Consider the following 17,321-nt stretch of genomic DNA (forward strand, 5'->3'; position numbering starts at 1 on the left):
TGAATGTTGTGTCAGTTTGACAATCAATAATTGTTTCACCAAATAAACACAAACCACAAACACAAAAAATAAGCTTCAACATCTCTTTTCAAAAACGGTGTCCTTGATTCTCAGAATAACCAACACTACATACTGTTAAACAACTTTTTTTAAATGAACCTTTATTTTGTCTCGGTTAAGATCTTGGAGGAAGTAACACAACATCTGGACAAAGAAGACCACACCCATCTACATGAACAAAGGTAGGACATTCTGATAAAGCAATTCAATCAAACTTATTTTGTCACCAACGCTTTGTCGTTTCGCTTTCAGTTAGGACATGGTGTCATGGATATAATGCGAAAAACAGATATTCCAATAGTTCAAAACCTATGTGTTTTTTGGAAGGAATATTCAAATATCATTTTTGGAGGCCATATTGTACATGAAAACATCCTGTCCAACAATGTCCTTGTTTTACACTCTCTCTTGGTGAAGTCATTCAACGCCCTGTCCTTCTCATTGCCTCACACACACACCTCTCACACTCGTCTTACTTATTCCTTCATTCACTCTCCTTTCCTCCGTGGACCTGGAGGAACTCTCAGCTGGCATCAAGAGAGAAAGCACGGCGGCACGCCGGCACGTGCGGTGCTCGCCCGCCGAGCTATCGCTGCACGGCGCCGAGGAAAAACAATGAGAGGCGCAATCTGTATCTGACAGCAGCAGATATCTACTCCAGCAGCTGAGAGATAGAGAGAGGGAGGACGGAGGGAGAAATAATACGCGGTGCATGCTTTATCTTCTTGAGGAATGAGTGTGTGGATTCGTCTTGTGTAGGGACAGAGGGGCTCTCTAGAGAGACAAAAAAAAAAGGAAGAGATAAAGAGGGTAATTTCAACGGCGGGGGCAATCAGCTGCTACGTGTTATCGGATTCAAACCCACCTCTATTTGGCCTACTACCATCTATCCCTGTGCTGCCTCTAACAACACTGTAATGACAGCTCTGGACTGTTTGCATTGCTGCTGCTTTTTACTGTGTAATATACTGCATGCCCAGTCCTTATAGGAGCTGAGTCCCTAATTGTTGTTGTTGTTGTTCTTCTTCTTCTTCTTCTTTCCCCTGGGGTTAATACCCAGTGTGGAGCTGCAGAGAACTGAGATGGCACAGCATAAGCGAATGGGTGAATGAGTGAATGGGTAATGCTTCGTTTTTATTTATTTCTTTTTTTGCTTTAACCCACTTTGGGGACCTTTTGTGGAACTGGGGATGGCGGTGGGAAGCTTGTAGGACGGCAACAAAGATACAGGGAGGGGCGTCATTATTCCCCCCCCCCAAAAGTGAGATTGTACTGTGAGAAACTCCTTCCAACAACTCCTGCAGTACAAACATGCGCTAAAGTTGTCTGTGTCGGCCGCAGCATACTGCTTCCTGTCTACAGTGAGGACACCTGCTTCTAATGCAGCCTCATTAAAAGAAATAACTCCTGCACAAAGTAGGAACTCTTTTTTGTGTTCTGAAGCGTGAGCCAACCTCTCTATGTCCTGTCCAATCAGAATCTGCTCAAGTCTGTTCAAAGTCTTTGTTGTGTCCTATATGTGTGTCTTTTGTATTTGATGTTAGAGATAGATATTTAAATGAGTCTCATACAAGTCTAACTTTGCTTTTAGTGGATGCTGATCTTCAGCATTTGAATTATCATCATGAATAATACATCCCCATTGTGCATGAACATTTATCTAAAGAGCAATATATATAAAAGTCGGAAATGAGAGGCGAGTCAGAAAACAGCCGAGACACTCGGGTCATGGTTTCAGAAGGATTGTAATATCTATATTAATGAGAGCAGACTTTAAATGGGAAATGGACTGTGCTTATATAGCTCTTTTCTAGTCCTACGACCACTCATTCATACACTGATGACAGGGGCTACTATGCTTGGTGCCACTTGCACATCAGGACTCTAAGTCTAACTAACATTCATACAACATTCACGCAGCTTCGGGTAAAGGTTATTGCCCAAGGACAAATCGACACGGACCACCGATCCTCTGATTGGAGAACAACCCTGCTCTACCACTGATCCACAGTCGCCACGGTCCTCATTGAGGTTCTGGATGATATTTGTCTAGGCTCAGGCAAAATCTCAATTCTAGTCCAACTAGATCTTTGTGCCTATACATCAGGACAGATTTGGAGACTTCAGGACAGGAAGTAGGCCCTGATCAGACAGAGCGTGTGTTATCAGCCTGTGGAGGTTCAATGAGCGTTTTGTACGCCGCTTTTGCGTCACTTTCAGATGAAAAAAATTCAACTGAGAGGAAAATCGCCTGACGTCATTAGTGCTTCATTATTATCATCTCATTGTGGTGACTTTATCTGGATACCTGGAACTATATGAATTTACCAACTGACTTTACCATTAAAGCTACGAGGCAAATTATTACGGTACTAATAATTGACATAGTCGTATCTGATTGGTCAAGTTTACATATAATTGTGAGCCAAATCAGTCTTTTTTTCTTCTTTACTATCATTGATCACCATCTATCACCTTATGCTATTTCCCCTCCGTTGAAGCAACCCACAGACAGAAGAGAGACGAAAGTCAACTAAATTCAAATTTATAATATTTAGCGCTTCCATCATCGATTTCAGACGCAACCATTGGTTTTTTTCACGGAGGTAGGTAACGAATAAAAATCACACAGAATACATAAAAACAAGTCACTAATGGTACAAATATATGTAAACTGGGGAAAGTTTGTGGTTGAGGGGTATCCAAAAATAGCTGATAAATGATATGATAACGTGATATCAGAGCGGTCCATTGAATCACATACTCTGTAGACCTGATCCATGATTTAGGTTGTATGGGATGCATTTCTGATATTTGTATCTGAACAACTCTAGATATAATAATGTATAAATGACTGCTTGTCTATAAATCTGTCAATGCATGGTACAGAAATACATCTCTGTTACCTTAAACCCCTCCTGACCTCTGACCCTGCTCCTTGAGTCTGAACCACTCCAGACATGTAGAAGCAGCATTTAGTTACTACACCACAGAGCTGGAACAAACCTACAGATATATATATATATATATATATATATATATATATATAACATGAGACCTTTCCCAACTTTGACATCTTTTAAGGTTAGAACTTGGTAAGAATTGTATTCTCTGCTGCCTTTGACTTAACACTAAGCTCTCATCATTATCAACCTAGCATGGCAGCTCTTTTATGCCTTTAGTGTCCTTATTTTGGCAAGCACTTCTATTGTTCTTAAGATTGCATTACACCACTGCAGCCTACATCAAGCTGTAAAAGCACAATACCAATCAATAGTTCCCTTAGTACTCATACACTTATGCTATCAACATGTATAAGTAATGCTCCTAGAATATGCTGCTCCTACCGTCAGGTTGTGGCTGTATTCCCAAGGCACCATTCCTATTTAAAAGCAAAATGACTGTTTAGCTATTCCAAAGAGCCCGGCACTCACAAAAAGCACTCTGTCTCCGTCTGAGATGTAATCATAAAAAATTCAAGACAAAGTCTGCTATATGTTGTTCGCTTAATGTCTGTGGTATTAAACAAAGTAAATCACAAATTAACAAGTTTTCAGTGAAATGTGCTTTTACAGCGGAGGAAGTTTTAAATATAATTATAGCAATGCAGCAGGGAGACAACGTGGGTGAAAAATGATGGTGAAACAGAAAAGCAGGTAGAGTAGGCGGGACCCTGGGAGAATGAATAATGCACATTCAATTAAGCACTGAATTGTATTTTTAATGCATTGCATTTTTTTGTGTTTTTTGCGTTATGGGCGTACCGTATACAAGGACTGAGTGTGAGTATGAAGCAGGTCTTGCAGCAATGGTAAAAAGAAAGGGATGAACTGAAGGTGTTTTTTTCATCGGACCACATGGCATCCGATGTACAACGTCCTCAAGCCAATACTCTAATGACATCCAAGGATCTATGTGTGTTATTGTAGTAAAAGCATAGTACTTCTGAGGAAAACACTTTTTATCTGATTATTAATTTATTAATCAAAAAATAATGGAGTGATTGATTGATTATTAAAATAGTGGTTGGTTGCAGCCCTAAAAGGTCAACATAAAACAAGGTAAACCTATAGATTCTTTACGAAGATGCTGTTTTCATTTGGTGCTGTTTAACACATTGTTTTCTCTTAAGAGGCAGGTAAAGCCAGGTTAACATTGTGCTTCCTGGACAAAAATGAAAAAGAGATAAAAAAAAAAAAGCATAGGTCCAAGGAAAAGGACAAGGTCTTCTACACCTCTTTTCTTTCAGTATGGTTGGTGAGAAGAGTTTTCTTTCCCCCTCCCCATCAGTAATGACACTGTTCCAGGTGCACTCAAAAAACAAGCTTAGACAAGCAATACAAAAGGTGGGATGTGGACTTTATCTAAGTTGTTTTCAAGAAGTTTTTTGTTTTTTTATGTTGTTTGGCAAGAGAAAAAAAACGTCAAGGCTGAGGCCTCAGTAGCTGCACATGGAGTTCATTTCTCCACCTCCTTTAAGTATCGGCTCACGGCCGCTTTTCATCGGGAAGCCTCTGGAACTGTCTCTCATGAATCGGGGCAGAAGTGGATCGATACAAAGGGACAACCGCGCACAGGTTGAAATCAGAGCAGGACCTTTATCTAGGTGAATGTGTGACTGCAGCGAAGAAAACTGCAAAGCTGATGTGGCCCCAATCAGAGGACACTAGGTTTAGAAAGCCCATGTGTGACAGATGAAGCTGGCAGCGATGAGCTAGTGCACTCAACATAAGTATGGAGTGCCTCAGCAGCCCAATCCCCTATAACAGCTCACTCTGATATGCCCTATATCCTAAATCCCCACGGACCTCCTCTCTTCACATCGCCCTTCATCACTCTGTCTCCCTCAGTTCAAGTATTCCTGAGCTCTTCCCAGTTTTAATGAAGCCCTCTGTGAAGGACTTCCCTTCCTTCTCTCTCTCTCCCTTCCTAGTTTTTTCCACAGAACTCAAGTGGCGGGACGGATCAGAGGGAGTGCTGCGAGGGGAAAGTGGTTCCCTATCTGCATGATGATTGGAGCGTTCACCTTCCCTCACGCCTGGCGGCATGAGAGCCACTTTTAAAGATTGTGTGTGTGTGTGTGTGTGTGTGTGTGTGTGTGTGTGTGTGTGTGTGTGTGTGTGTGTGTGTGTGTGTGTGTGTGTGTGTGTGTGTGTGTGTGTGTGTGTGTGTGGAATAATAACCAGATCCAATGATACGCTGCAAATTACTCCAGCAATTCCTGAAAAGCTGTAACATTTACATATAAATAAGTGTGAGTTTTACTCGTCTTTATCACCAAAGAGCTTCGACACAGCAGACATGCTCTACTTTTCTGCATTTCCTGCCGTTGTGAAAAATTATTTCTCCTGGTTCTATGTTTTCACTTTCATTTCATATCAAGGGGAGAAATAACAAAGGGGTTTTCAGGGTCTGTTGGGTTTAGACAGTAGAACGTGGGAAATTATTTCAAAACCTTTTGTTAATAACAAACAAACCTGTCACATAATGACAGTAGGTCACACATTTGTAATCTTAATATTCTACACCGCATGTCCACTCGGTTCTACATGGAAGTGCGCTTGTCATTTGTCAGAGAATTTCCCTTGATAATATTTTTAGGAGAGACAAATGTTGGGACACATCCCCTAGTCAACAGGAAGTGGTAAGCTTTTTGTATCTCACTCTTGGAATGTCACGAAAATGGATGATTTCCCCATGCAAGTCCATGCAAGAATTCTGTAAATGTGACAGCACTGGTACCGCGGATCAGGGCTGGAGACTCATGCCGTCCGGTCGTACCGGGGACTATAGAGAATCTCCCTGATAAAGCCACATTGTGAACACAAATCCACGTGGAAATCGCTAGGAGGAAAGCTAGTTTATGCTAGCTGTTAGCAGCTGGTCCTGATTAGCTAAGTGTCGTGTTGTTTGGTACAGAGTAAAAAATGAAAATGTCGGCGTTATGGCTGGTTTTCTTTGTGGCGGAATTACAGACTCTCTGTTTTAAAAGAGACACCTATTTGCATCATCATGAGGAAGTCTCACAAATGCAGAAACCATGGATTTTCCTCTAGAGTTCTGCTACTAGGTGATGTCACACTTTCTTTTAGAGATCACATTAACATACAAAACAGTCCAGAGTTCCATTTTAGCTTTTATGAAATTAAAGTCAATTATTCGTCCATTAGTCAAATATTAGTCGTTTTAATCAAAGTCAGAAAGTTAAGGTTTGATAAGAGATTAGTAGACGTATTAGGCCAAGGGAATCCGTGTATTCTGGCAACAGGATAGAAGATCCAAAATGGAACAACCCAATCCCTGATGGTTAATAATCTATCAAACTCCCAAAACTCTATACGCGGTTAATTGAAAGGGGAAAATGATTAATCAATAATGAAAATAATGGATAGTTGCAACCCTTTTTGAAAGTACAACAGAGCTCAATGTCGTTTGGTTTTGAATTGCGTCTTTGAATTGCGTTTTTTTTTTTTTTTTTTTTAGCTTGTCTTCTTCTACTATGTCTCTTGTGTGCACTTTACTCTACGCTGTTGTAAGCCTGCAAATTTCCCCGCTGCGGGACTAATAAAGGATTATCTTATTTTATCTTGTCTTATCTTATCTAAAGCTCAATCACAAAGACAGAATCACTGCTGTCACTGTGCTGTTGCATGGAGAACTATTTTCTACGATAGTACACCTGCCAACCTTGTGGATTAGTGATTCACACGTGGATTGAATGCTGAGCTACAGTACAAGTGATGTTGTGTTTGCATCGTCACTACTGTGTCTCATCCTGGCGCTCAGGGAGGAGAAAACCATTCATGTGTGCATGAGGGAATCACGTACTCTGAATGGAGGTGATTCTGTCCTTTATCCTTAAATCTACATTAGGAGATATCAAATCGAATGACTTTAAAGGAACCTCTGTTTAAATGGTAATAAATTGGTAAGAAAAAGGTTATTTTTGACTACAATGTGAAGGCTCATTCTTCTTCTTTTCTGGAAATGGCAACCACCTTGACCAACTACTGAGGTTTGACATTATGTGACCTGTTTAAATGACTAGATAGACTAATAGACTAATAGACTTTTCTGTCAAATTACAAAAGTAACATCTTGTGATAATGTTGTTGGTGGCTTTTAAACATGCATGATGATCATACACATCAAAGTGTTGTATCAAACAGAAAATGTGAAAATATCAATGTATATCAAATAATGCAGCATAGTCAAAGAATAGAGATATTATTAATAAGCCAATATATGTGATATTTATTCCACAACCATTTAGAGAAATACTAGATAGAGATGCAAAGCTAAACAGTGATCCTTTTAGTTATGTAATAACTAAACTAAATAGCTTAAAGAAGAGGCAGCTCAGTTATCTCTCTTCTCAGTTCATCATAAAACTCCACATGTTGTTGTGAAACCACATTACACTCCATCCTGGTGTGGAGACTGATAGCATCAGACCGGAACACTCTGGAAGCCCCTCACCTACACACCGCAGACCCACAAAAAGCATAAACATAACACTTGGAAAGTGAATAATGACTAAAAGAAGCCCACACAGCAGACCGGAGACGACCTTGCACAGTATGTCTGTGGGTGTTACAAATAACAGCCACGCAATCCTGTTAGCTTTCAAAAAAAATATTCTTCAAAGCTGCAACCTCGCCGTCATGCCAGCATGATGTTTGCCGACTGAAGCGAGGAGGTGAGCTGGGCATAGTCAGGTGGCGCGTTGCTAATGAAAGTTTGCCCGTTTAGAGGTCGAGCCACGACAGTTCTGCCGACTGCGCAGAACCAATCCCCCCCACCCCTACTGGAAATAACAGCCCACGCTTTCAAGAGCCGTTGGATCGTTCCATTACGGATCCCTCTGGGCTCAGAGAGCAGGCCTCGCATTGCAAAAGCATGAGGAGCGCAGGCCCTGGGCAGGCTGCGCTCTGTGCCTGGTAAATGGGCCGTGTTGCAGGCAGATATTGTCGAGAAAACTGCTGAGCACAGAGTTTATTTGAATCCCGCCTGAGCAAAAGTGCATTAGGAGTTTGGAATGCTTTTTTAACCTTTTGATGACATGTCAGTGATTGACAGAGTGTGAGAAAACTTGACGAGGAGAGCGATCGGGAAAGGTGCAGAGCATGTTGATGAAGCAGAGTAGCAATCCTTTGAGCTGCAGAATAGGAACTCATACAGATGTGCAAACCTGAGCATTAACCCAACTAGTGACCACCTGATCAGTCGAGAAAAGCAATACCGTCTCGTTAACCATGCTTTTATGGGTGTGACTTTTTTTGCTGTGTCACCCCCATTCATATTTATTTTTGCTCTGGTAGTGCACCAGATTGATGCATTGAACTTTAAATTTAAATGTTAAAAATTGCAGGTTACTAAATTTAGGGTGAATATTCCTGTATTTATTCATAACACAATACATATTGGAGAAAAACAAATTTTCCAATATTGTGCAGCCTTGTTACAGTACATTATCAGAAATACAGCAGAACATGGAAGTAGAAGCAGTGCTGTTTATTTAAAATCAATGAATAATCATGCCCATCATTTTGGTCATAATCAATCAGCCCTACATCAGGATCTCTTGATATCAGACCGTGATGTGTCAATATGAGGTCATGATATTAAGTTATGATTTTAAGTCTTGACATTAGTTCAGGATGACGGGATTCATGTGATGATGTCAGAGCTATCTGAGCTAAATGTTTCATGGTGTAGATCCAGGATGTCACTGGATTTGAAAAAATCCCAAATCCTTTCAGTTACATCCGTGACTGACTGAGAATGCCACTCAAAATGAACTCATCTGTGACACGTCTACAATACAGACTTCACCCACACATTTGTCTAACTGGGCCACAACAAACAAGTCGGAGTGAGTTCATGCTGAGGTAAATCATGCTGCCCACTGTGATGTACTGAGTTTAACTCGAGGCGAGAAACGCTGGTGTAAAACATCTCAGAGGAATGCGTCAGCAGGGTTCATTGGTGGGCGAGGCCAAGCAGCCAGCATGTGCTAGGCCTGAAACACTACGTGCACAAAAGGAGCAGTGTGATGACAAAAGAAGCCGAGAGGTAGGAATTTTTATTGGACTCATTTTCTGTGAGAGGGTCCCACTAATCTGCTTGATAACATCAGAGAGTTCCATGTTTTAAGATCCTTTAGCTAGAGCCTCTGAGAAAGGGGAACAAAACTGGATTGTGACTATTGAAGGGTCCTTGACTCAATCCTCCTCTCAGCTGTGTGTGCAGCCTCACACATGAAGTATAAAACTACTGGATCTGCATAATACTGTGCCTGGCAATAAAGAAAAAGATATGTTTGAGGTATCTTGAAAGAAATTCACCTCTTCAAGGAATCCTCCACAAAAAATGTTTTTGTTTTTGCCATTTAAATATATATATATATATTTTAAAAAATGTCTCTGTGTCTGTGTGTTGTCATGTCTTCGGATGATCAGATGGCAGATGGATGGTGTGATGGCTGATGACTGGGGTTCTGCTGACTGCTGCAAAATTAGCTCCCGCCTTTAATGGCACACAATCACCACTCTCCTGATGTATTGTTTTTTGGAGCAGGCAGTTGGAACAATGGAGCAGGCAATTATCGCTGTTCTATTTAGAGTGGTTTTTGGCCAGTTATGATGTGAAGCCAATTAGCTGGTGCATTACTGGTTGACACCACGCTGCAGAAGAAAACGCTGATACAAAGTACTGGATCGACAAAAACAAAAACGAAACAATATGGTAAAACACAAAAGGGAGGAGGAGAAGTGGCTCCTTCCTCTGCTGTTGGACCTGCTGCCAGCGTCCAGCAGTGGGAGACAAGTGTGGGACATGTGTTGTCATTTATCAAATAAAGCAGCAGCAGCTAGATACTAACGTTAGCCAACACAACAGTTAGCTTGTTATAGCAGCCCTGAAGGACTGAAAGTTAACAGCATCTCTGTCTCAGGTATGTCGGCTGGCTGACACATGCTTGTAGTGCATGTTCGTGCATGTGAGCGTGCCCTAATGGCTAAGTCAACGATTCCGCTCTGTCGTAACAGATCACATGGCGCTTACCGCTGATAAAGTCACGCCCCACATCTGTGTCGTGGTGCCAGCACTTTTGCCTTAGTCAGCACCGTTAGCTGCAAGCCGCTTGCTGAGCTGTCCCCATGTTGAATGCCGTTGAGAGGCAATGCTCCCAATCTTGGAAAAAAAGCACCGTTAACGCTAAATATCAGTATGAGCTAGTTTGGGTCTGGCTCAAGCCACATGGAAGGTCAGACATTGTTTCGTCTCTTGTCTGTAAGCGTCATACTGGAACTGAAGAGGAGAGGCTGCAACAACAAGCAGTTATTGTCATTATTCATTTCATATTCTACAAGGAATCTTTTTAGTCTGTGAAATATCAGAAAATAGTGTGAAATGGCTTTCATTATTTCCAATGGCAACATCTTTAAAATGTCTCTTTTTGTCTGATCGAGAGGCCAAAACCCCAAAAAGTTTACTGTGAGCTATAACAGAGAAGAGCAGCGAGTCCTCACATTGGAGAAGCTTCAAACAGCTTCATACATTACTACTAAGATTCATTAAACTATAATATAAGTGAATGTATCGTATAAATAAAAAATGTGTTGATACATTTGGTTTTTGTTTAACTAGTCCACTGAGAAGGTGGTAGTTCCATAGAGCCAAGGCATTCAATCCACAGCATATGGGATCAAATCACGGATATCAATGCAATTCTCTACCAAACAAGAAAAACAATACAACAAGTGCTATTGGATATTTTAAACAACACCAGATTTGTCTTCTACTGAAAACTCAACTGTGTGTTAAAGTGCACACACACACACACACACACACACACACACACACACACACACAGACACACACACACACACACGGGTTGCTAACAACATTAACTTGGAACATCGTTCCTGAATGGGGGACAGTGTTCAAGTCTTATTTTTCCTTGGGGCAGCTCAGTCCACATGACCGGACAGGGAGAGCCACTATCACACACGCTGGCCTTTATCTGTCTGGGAAGTGTGAAGGTGCTGAATCCACTCAATGTAACTGTGAAGGTTCATTTCATTTCATTTCATTTCATTTCATGTCATGTCGTTTCAAACACAGAGCGCTGCCAGGACCGCCCAGCCTCAGTGAGACCCTGAACAGTGATGGAATATACAAATCCAGCCAGGGATATATATTATTGTGGTTTCACCCATTAAAGTACACAAAAATAGACTTTCTGTGACATAACTGGCTGAAATGTGGACTACTCTACTGTGCAGCGTCTCTCTGAACTGCTTCCTTTTATGGACAACGCACAAAGAGGATAGGGCTGATTCAGTAGTGTGGCTGAGAGGGGAAAAAACTGCTCCCACTATGTTGAGCCTACAGACAATTCTTTGTTCAGGCTAAATACAGTTGAAACTTTTGCTATTTTTACACTAGAAAAACTGCACAAAACTACAATAATAATCTTGAATAGGGAGATATGTGGGCCACAGGGACAGCCGCTGGCTTCCATACGTGCTCGGCGGTAGGAGACGCTCGACCCCGAAACACCGTTTGAAAACTTTCACAATTGAATGTACCCGAGCTCACAGTGACATGTTCACAAACGATTCAAACACATCACGCCTTGTTTTTAGAACACCTGAGCTCTTGCACTAATTTCGGCACGAAAGCCACAATTAAACAATGTCCACTTTTATAGTTTGACCTCATTCCACCAACCTTCTCCTCTGGGAAGCAGGACGCAGTTGTGAGAGTAACGTTAAGCAGAGAGCCGGGGATAGAAGTGGAGACGTTATCACAGTGTTATTCAGTGCTTATGTGTTGGTGTTTTTAAAGGTATGAAGAATAAATCCATTCAGGTAAAAAAAAATGTAGTACGGTATTGTGTGTCTCGTGATAAGCGAAATGCCATTATATTGCAGATTTGTATATGGGATTTGGCGTACGTTGCCCCGAGCTTTATAAAAAAAAAAAGGGTAATTACTGTAGTAAAGTTTCAGTGAAACCTCACACCTTACAAAAAAATACCGCTTTCATTTTTAACACGTTGTATTGAATGACACGTCTTTAAACGTCCCATACGTGTAGGCTGATGTGCCTCAACACGCAACTGGTAGACGCTAAAAGAAGTTTCACGTCTTTGCTCTTTACCTTGTTCTCCGCTGTTCCCGCTGGCTCTGTCCAGTGTGCCATTCAGCAACAGGAAATAAAGAAAAACGAGCAAACGTCCGCATTTTGCCGGTGATATTTGGGCATTTTTCTGCCTGTGTTTACTGTACATCCCTGTGACCCTCGGTACCGCAAACCCGTCCTCCTCTTCCTCGCCGTGTTCAACTCTGCCTCCCTCTGACTCCTCCGAGCATCAAACCAACACGTGAGAGCAAAACACACACACAGCACTTCCTGCGTTGAACTATCAAAATAAAACCGTGAAGAAAGCGTTCAAACGCAAAGTGCCACAACTACAAGACATTTTAGCAATGAGGGGATAAAGTAAGATTTGCAAACATTATTATGATTATTATTTGTACTGTGTTTTTTTTTAACCAATCATTATAATAATAATGATTATTATTATTGTTATTATTATTTAGAATTGCATTTTTCTAATGAGACGGTTTGTCTGCGGTTTACCGTAATTGCATGCGCATAGGCAAGCAATCAAGTCAGCAGCAATATTTAAAAACTAATAAAAAATTCTAATAAGTCTAAATACAGCAGTATTGCACAAAACAGACATATTAAATGTTCCAATTTCTATGGAGGACTCTAAAGGACTGAAGCTATTATGATGAAAATGGGAAATGAAATGCATTCTACTGTGGCCAGAGAATATCACTATCTACTATCCGTTTTAATTATCATTTTATATATCATATGGATTGACTCTATATGACAGGGTCAGGTTCGTGACATTCACGTAGAAGATGGTGTGTTTCCCCCCATGCTGGAGACTGAGTTAACATTTTTCCCCACAGACCACTTTGGTAAACTAATTTTCATTATTAAAAAAGGAACATTTCAAACACTTCTGTATAACACTGTATAAATACTGAACATGTTCCCAAAAGGCAACAGGTCATGACAGGCTAACCGAATCTCTCATGCTATGAAACCCTAAATACATAGACTGATAAAGAGAAAAAGCTTGTGCATTAGAAGTATTTCAATTTGTTCCACCTTGGCTATTCTAAGGGGATTGACACATCTGGGTGATGCCATGGAATGTCCGTTAGCATTGTGGATAAGAATATGCATTTCTTCCATTTTTAGACAGAATAGAATTGTGGGGAGAGAGAGAAGAGGGCCTAACAATGGTGAAACAAAAACATTTGATTAGCTGAAGCTTCGTTAAGTCATTGGAGCCCTGAAAAAAGTCGAGGCAAGCTCTACTCTGATTTGCAGCGTGTCACGGTGCTCACGTGACGCCAAGCCTCGGCATCAGTTTGTAGCTTCATGTAAAAGGCTTCTATTGAAAAAGACTCGTAGCCCGATGCTTTGTCGGTCATAGTGCGAACACAGCATTAAACACATCTTGCCCTTTGTTGCTGTTGCAGCTGACCAGGAACCTGAGGGCAGGTCTCCAGCTCCAACGTTTCATTTGCTCGTCATAGTGTAGCTGACTCACGCACCAAAAAGAACGTTGAACTCACGCTTGTGAACGTTGGTTTTGCACATAACATGTACTGATCTACACACCGTGTATTCTGTGTGCAGCTGCGAGCGCCAGAGTTTGAACTCCGGACAGTTACAATTTAGGACAAATACACCAACGGTAACAGCCTCTCAAAGCTCAGATATCACAGATTCTTACGAGCAAGTAAATGCACCACATTAGACCTTAAAAACAATCTCGGCTCTCAGTGAAAAAACAAAGCTTTGTCAAAAAAAAAACACATTGCATTTGATTCAGTTCAATGTTGAGGTCTATTTTTTACTTGAATTCACCAAAAATTGGGTTTGCCCATAAAAAGAACTTCAGGATCCCCAACATTTGAAGGACTCCAATGAGTGTCTGGGTATTCAAATATACCTCATGATTCACAAATTCCGTTCAGATTATAAAACATGACCAAAAGATCTTTTTCAATGTATGTTGAACAGTTGAGACATCACATTTCTGTTGCCAAGACAAGACACTGCAAAGTCTGAGGAGAAAATATCTGGAAAGGCATTTTTCATGTTCATTTTAATCAAATGTTCCACTTAATTTTCACTATACAAAACCTATAACCTATAACCTATACTATGTTTAGGTTTCTCTATTTTCCCTTGACTGAAAAAAAAGGTAGACTATTGTCGCGAATTCGCTTCAAACCGCTTCCAGTCTTAATGCAGCCGAGGTGGCGCATGTATCCCACTAATACCTGATGATGCATAGTTTAAACATACCAAGGACACATCTCCACTTCATTTAGCACTTCATTTAGCATCTGCATGACAGCAAAAATCACAAATAATATTTTTTTTATATAATTGTAAATAAATTCAGGCAATAAGGGGTTCAAATGGACACATTTTCCTCCTCAGATAAACTGTAGGCAAAGGCTGGATAGTACACACATATTTGCTTTGTTCATGAACACAGACATACATTTTTGTGCACACAAAATTAATATTGAGCTGAGCAGCCAGCAGTTTAGCTTGTGCCTTGTTTGTTCTCTCTGTCCTTTCAGTGTGTATTCTTGTAACCTTGTTGCTAAGCCAGAGAGAGTAAACACCTGTTTCCTGGCCTATTTATCAGCGAGCTAATCAGCCCGATAACCTGCAGCTGTCTCCTCTGCTGCCAATAGCTGCTGCCTGCCACAGCTGCAGGTCCTCAGCCAAAACAACTTTTGTATTAATATGCTTTATTGTCTACTTGTCAGCTACATCCAATCTATAATTAATCTATGTTTAGATTTTACTAAGTGTGTTCATTCTCCTAAATGTTATCTTAATTGTGTAGGTCTACGCCACAACATGTGAGACTTTTATTTTGAAGTCAAAACCAACCATCATTCGGTTAGGACCTCATTGTGTTTAACTTTGCGCGTGACAAAACAAGGCATGGGTTTGATTAATGTTACACTCACGTTTCCTCGTAAACTCCTCTATCCGAATTCAGAGGATGCGGAAAGACTTCGTGTTTATTTTACATACAAATGAATGCAAATCAGCATTAATGGATAAGGTTTTCACTCTGAATAAAAAACATCTGGTCTCATGTTTCAGCATTCAAAAAAATATATTGATTAAACAAGAATTTGATGATTAAATAAAATGAAGCAGCATGCACTATCCATAGTTAAAGTCTTATTTGAGACAGTATTTAAATGAGCTTTCATTTACTCTTAACATTCTGCAACTTGATCAGTGGCCCTCACATACACACATAGACCCCCTTTAACGTCTCTAAGAGACCCACCAGACTTTCAACTCCAACTTAAACCAATCCGTGTTAGTGTTAGACGGTCAGAGCAACTGACGTGTGTGAAACCAAGTCAACCTTGACCTTTTTTACCTTACTTTTTCCACATGTGCAAGTTACGTTACATGTGCAACTATTTTACATAACAAAAATGTTTTGATGCATAAGTAAACCTAAAAACTATGTGAATCTACATTGGAAGTTTATTTTGAAAATACACTTTATTCATGAAAGCAGCGGAAACTGTACGTTTTACTTTAAAAGACACTGTGCATGTAACAAGCTGAATTTGTATTTTTTCTGGGAACACATGAGTTTATTTTGAAAAGACACTATGCATTTCCCAAGTAGAAACTGTACACTTTTTGTGAACTCGGAAGTTTATTTTGAAAAGGCACTATGCATGTTACAAGTGTAAACTGTAACATGTGTGAAAAGTAATTATCAAAAGCTGACACACAAGGGGAACCTAGAGGAACATTACATATTCTTATCATTAGCCGGGTTCCTAGGTACCAGAGTGAGATGAGAGGGTGAATATCAATCTCATGTTGCTGCGTTGCGTTCAGAGATAAAGTCAGTGTGTAGTTAGCCTAGCTTACATGGAGACAGGAAACAGGGAGCAAAGCTAGTTTGGCTCTGCCCAAAGTAAAAAAAGCACTTTACAGCCCAATATTGAACACGATGTCACCACGGCTGCTGCAGCTGTTTTATTCTGCTCCATCTGCCCCTCCACCCCTGTCTCCAACCATTTCCAGATGCCCCCGGGCCCATGTATTTCTCGGAACTCTCCAGATTTGCCATTCTCCATCCATCCACCAGACGTCCGTAGACTTTCTCTGGTCACTGGCCCCACTCACCTGACTCCTACATCCACATACTCACCTACTTCTCGTTCCCCAATTACCAATATTATTGTAACATCAAGTCTGTACAGAAACCGAAACCTCTGCTCTCAGACTGTATCTGGCAACCAGCGTTAAGGCACTTCACGTAAGTACTGGAGGGATAAATACTTCATCATGAAAATTCCAGAATCATTTTTCAAAACCCTGTAACAATGAAACCAAAAATATAAAAAGAAATTGCCGAATGAGTCTCTTAATTAGTAGCTTGAGACACAGAAGCAGCGAGAGCTCAATCTTAATTCCAACTGGGCAAATCTTTGTCTGCTCAAGAGCCTTTGGAAGGTGTGCTGACAGGTTTAAATGGGGGGATTGCACAATGTGAGTGGTGGGATTCTAGGAACACAGCACTGCCTCCCTTTGTTTGAATGTGTATGAATTATTGCTTTTGATTTTGCATAAAGTTTTTTGAAAATGAGACAGAATGAATAATGCATCACATGGCACAATTTGCAGTTCCATTTTCAATGCGGTTGCCATTTACTCCCATCCAAAGAGCCCATTGAATATTTAGATTACCATCACAGAGGTGGAGTGTGAGGGGGGGACAAAGAACTGGACCAGAACTCAGACAATCGGACAGGAACAATTGAGTCATTTAATGACCAAAGGGAGGTACATAAGCCATCAAGATATCAAGAAAATCCATTCATCCATCCATCAATGATCTTTAACCGCTTATCCTGTCCAGGGTGGGGGGGCTGGACATTGTCACGTGGATCTGTTAATTTGTGTGTCTAGCATGCGCAAGGATCCTAATTCACTTTCAATTGTCCCTGTTTTCGTGTTGCCAGCGTGTTATTTTAAGGCATTTCTTGCCATCACCACTTAATAAGCAGTATAAAACGGACTGCAGTGAATCAGGACAAAGCATGAATAAATGTAATCCAAAGTGATAAGTAGTTGTTGTGGCTTCATCATTCTTTTAG

At 40.7% G+C, this 17,321-nt stretch overlaps 1 protein-coding gene across 1 annotated transcript in view; it reads right to left on the reverse strand.

Moving 5' to 3' along the window:
- The window catches only part of adam19a (ADAM metallopeptidase domain 19a), a 161,000-nt gene extending 148,590 nt beyond the window's left edge, over window positions 1–12,410 (reverse strand). Inside the window, exon 1 of the mRNA XM_054601327.1 lies at window positions 12,229–12,410. Within this exon, the coding sequence (XP_054457302.1) occupies window positions 12,229–12,358 (130 nt within the window). The 5' untranslated portion in view covers window positions 12,359–12,410. The remainder of the gene's footprint in view (window positions 1–12,228) is intronic.
- Window positions 12,411–17,321: the final 4,911 nt, after the last annotated feature.

Source organism: Anoplopoma fimbria, chromosome 7 (assembly GCF_027596085.1).
Source record: "Anoplopoma fimbria isolate UVic2021 breed Golden Eagle Sablefish chromosome 7, Afim_UVic_2022, whole genome shotgun sequence".
Lineage (NCBI taxonomy): Eukaryota > Metazoa > Chordata > Actinopteri > Perciformes > Anoplopomatidae > Anoplopoma > Anoplopoma fimbria.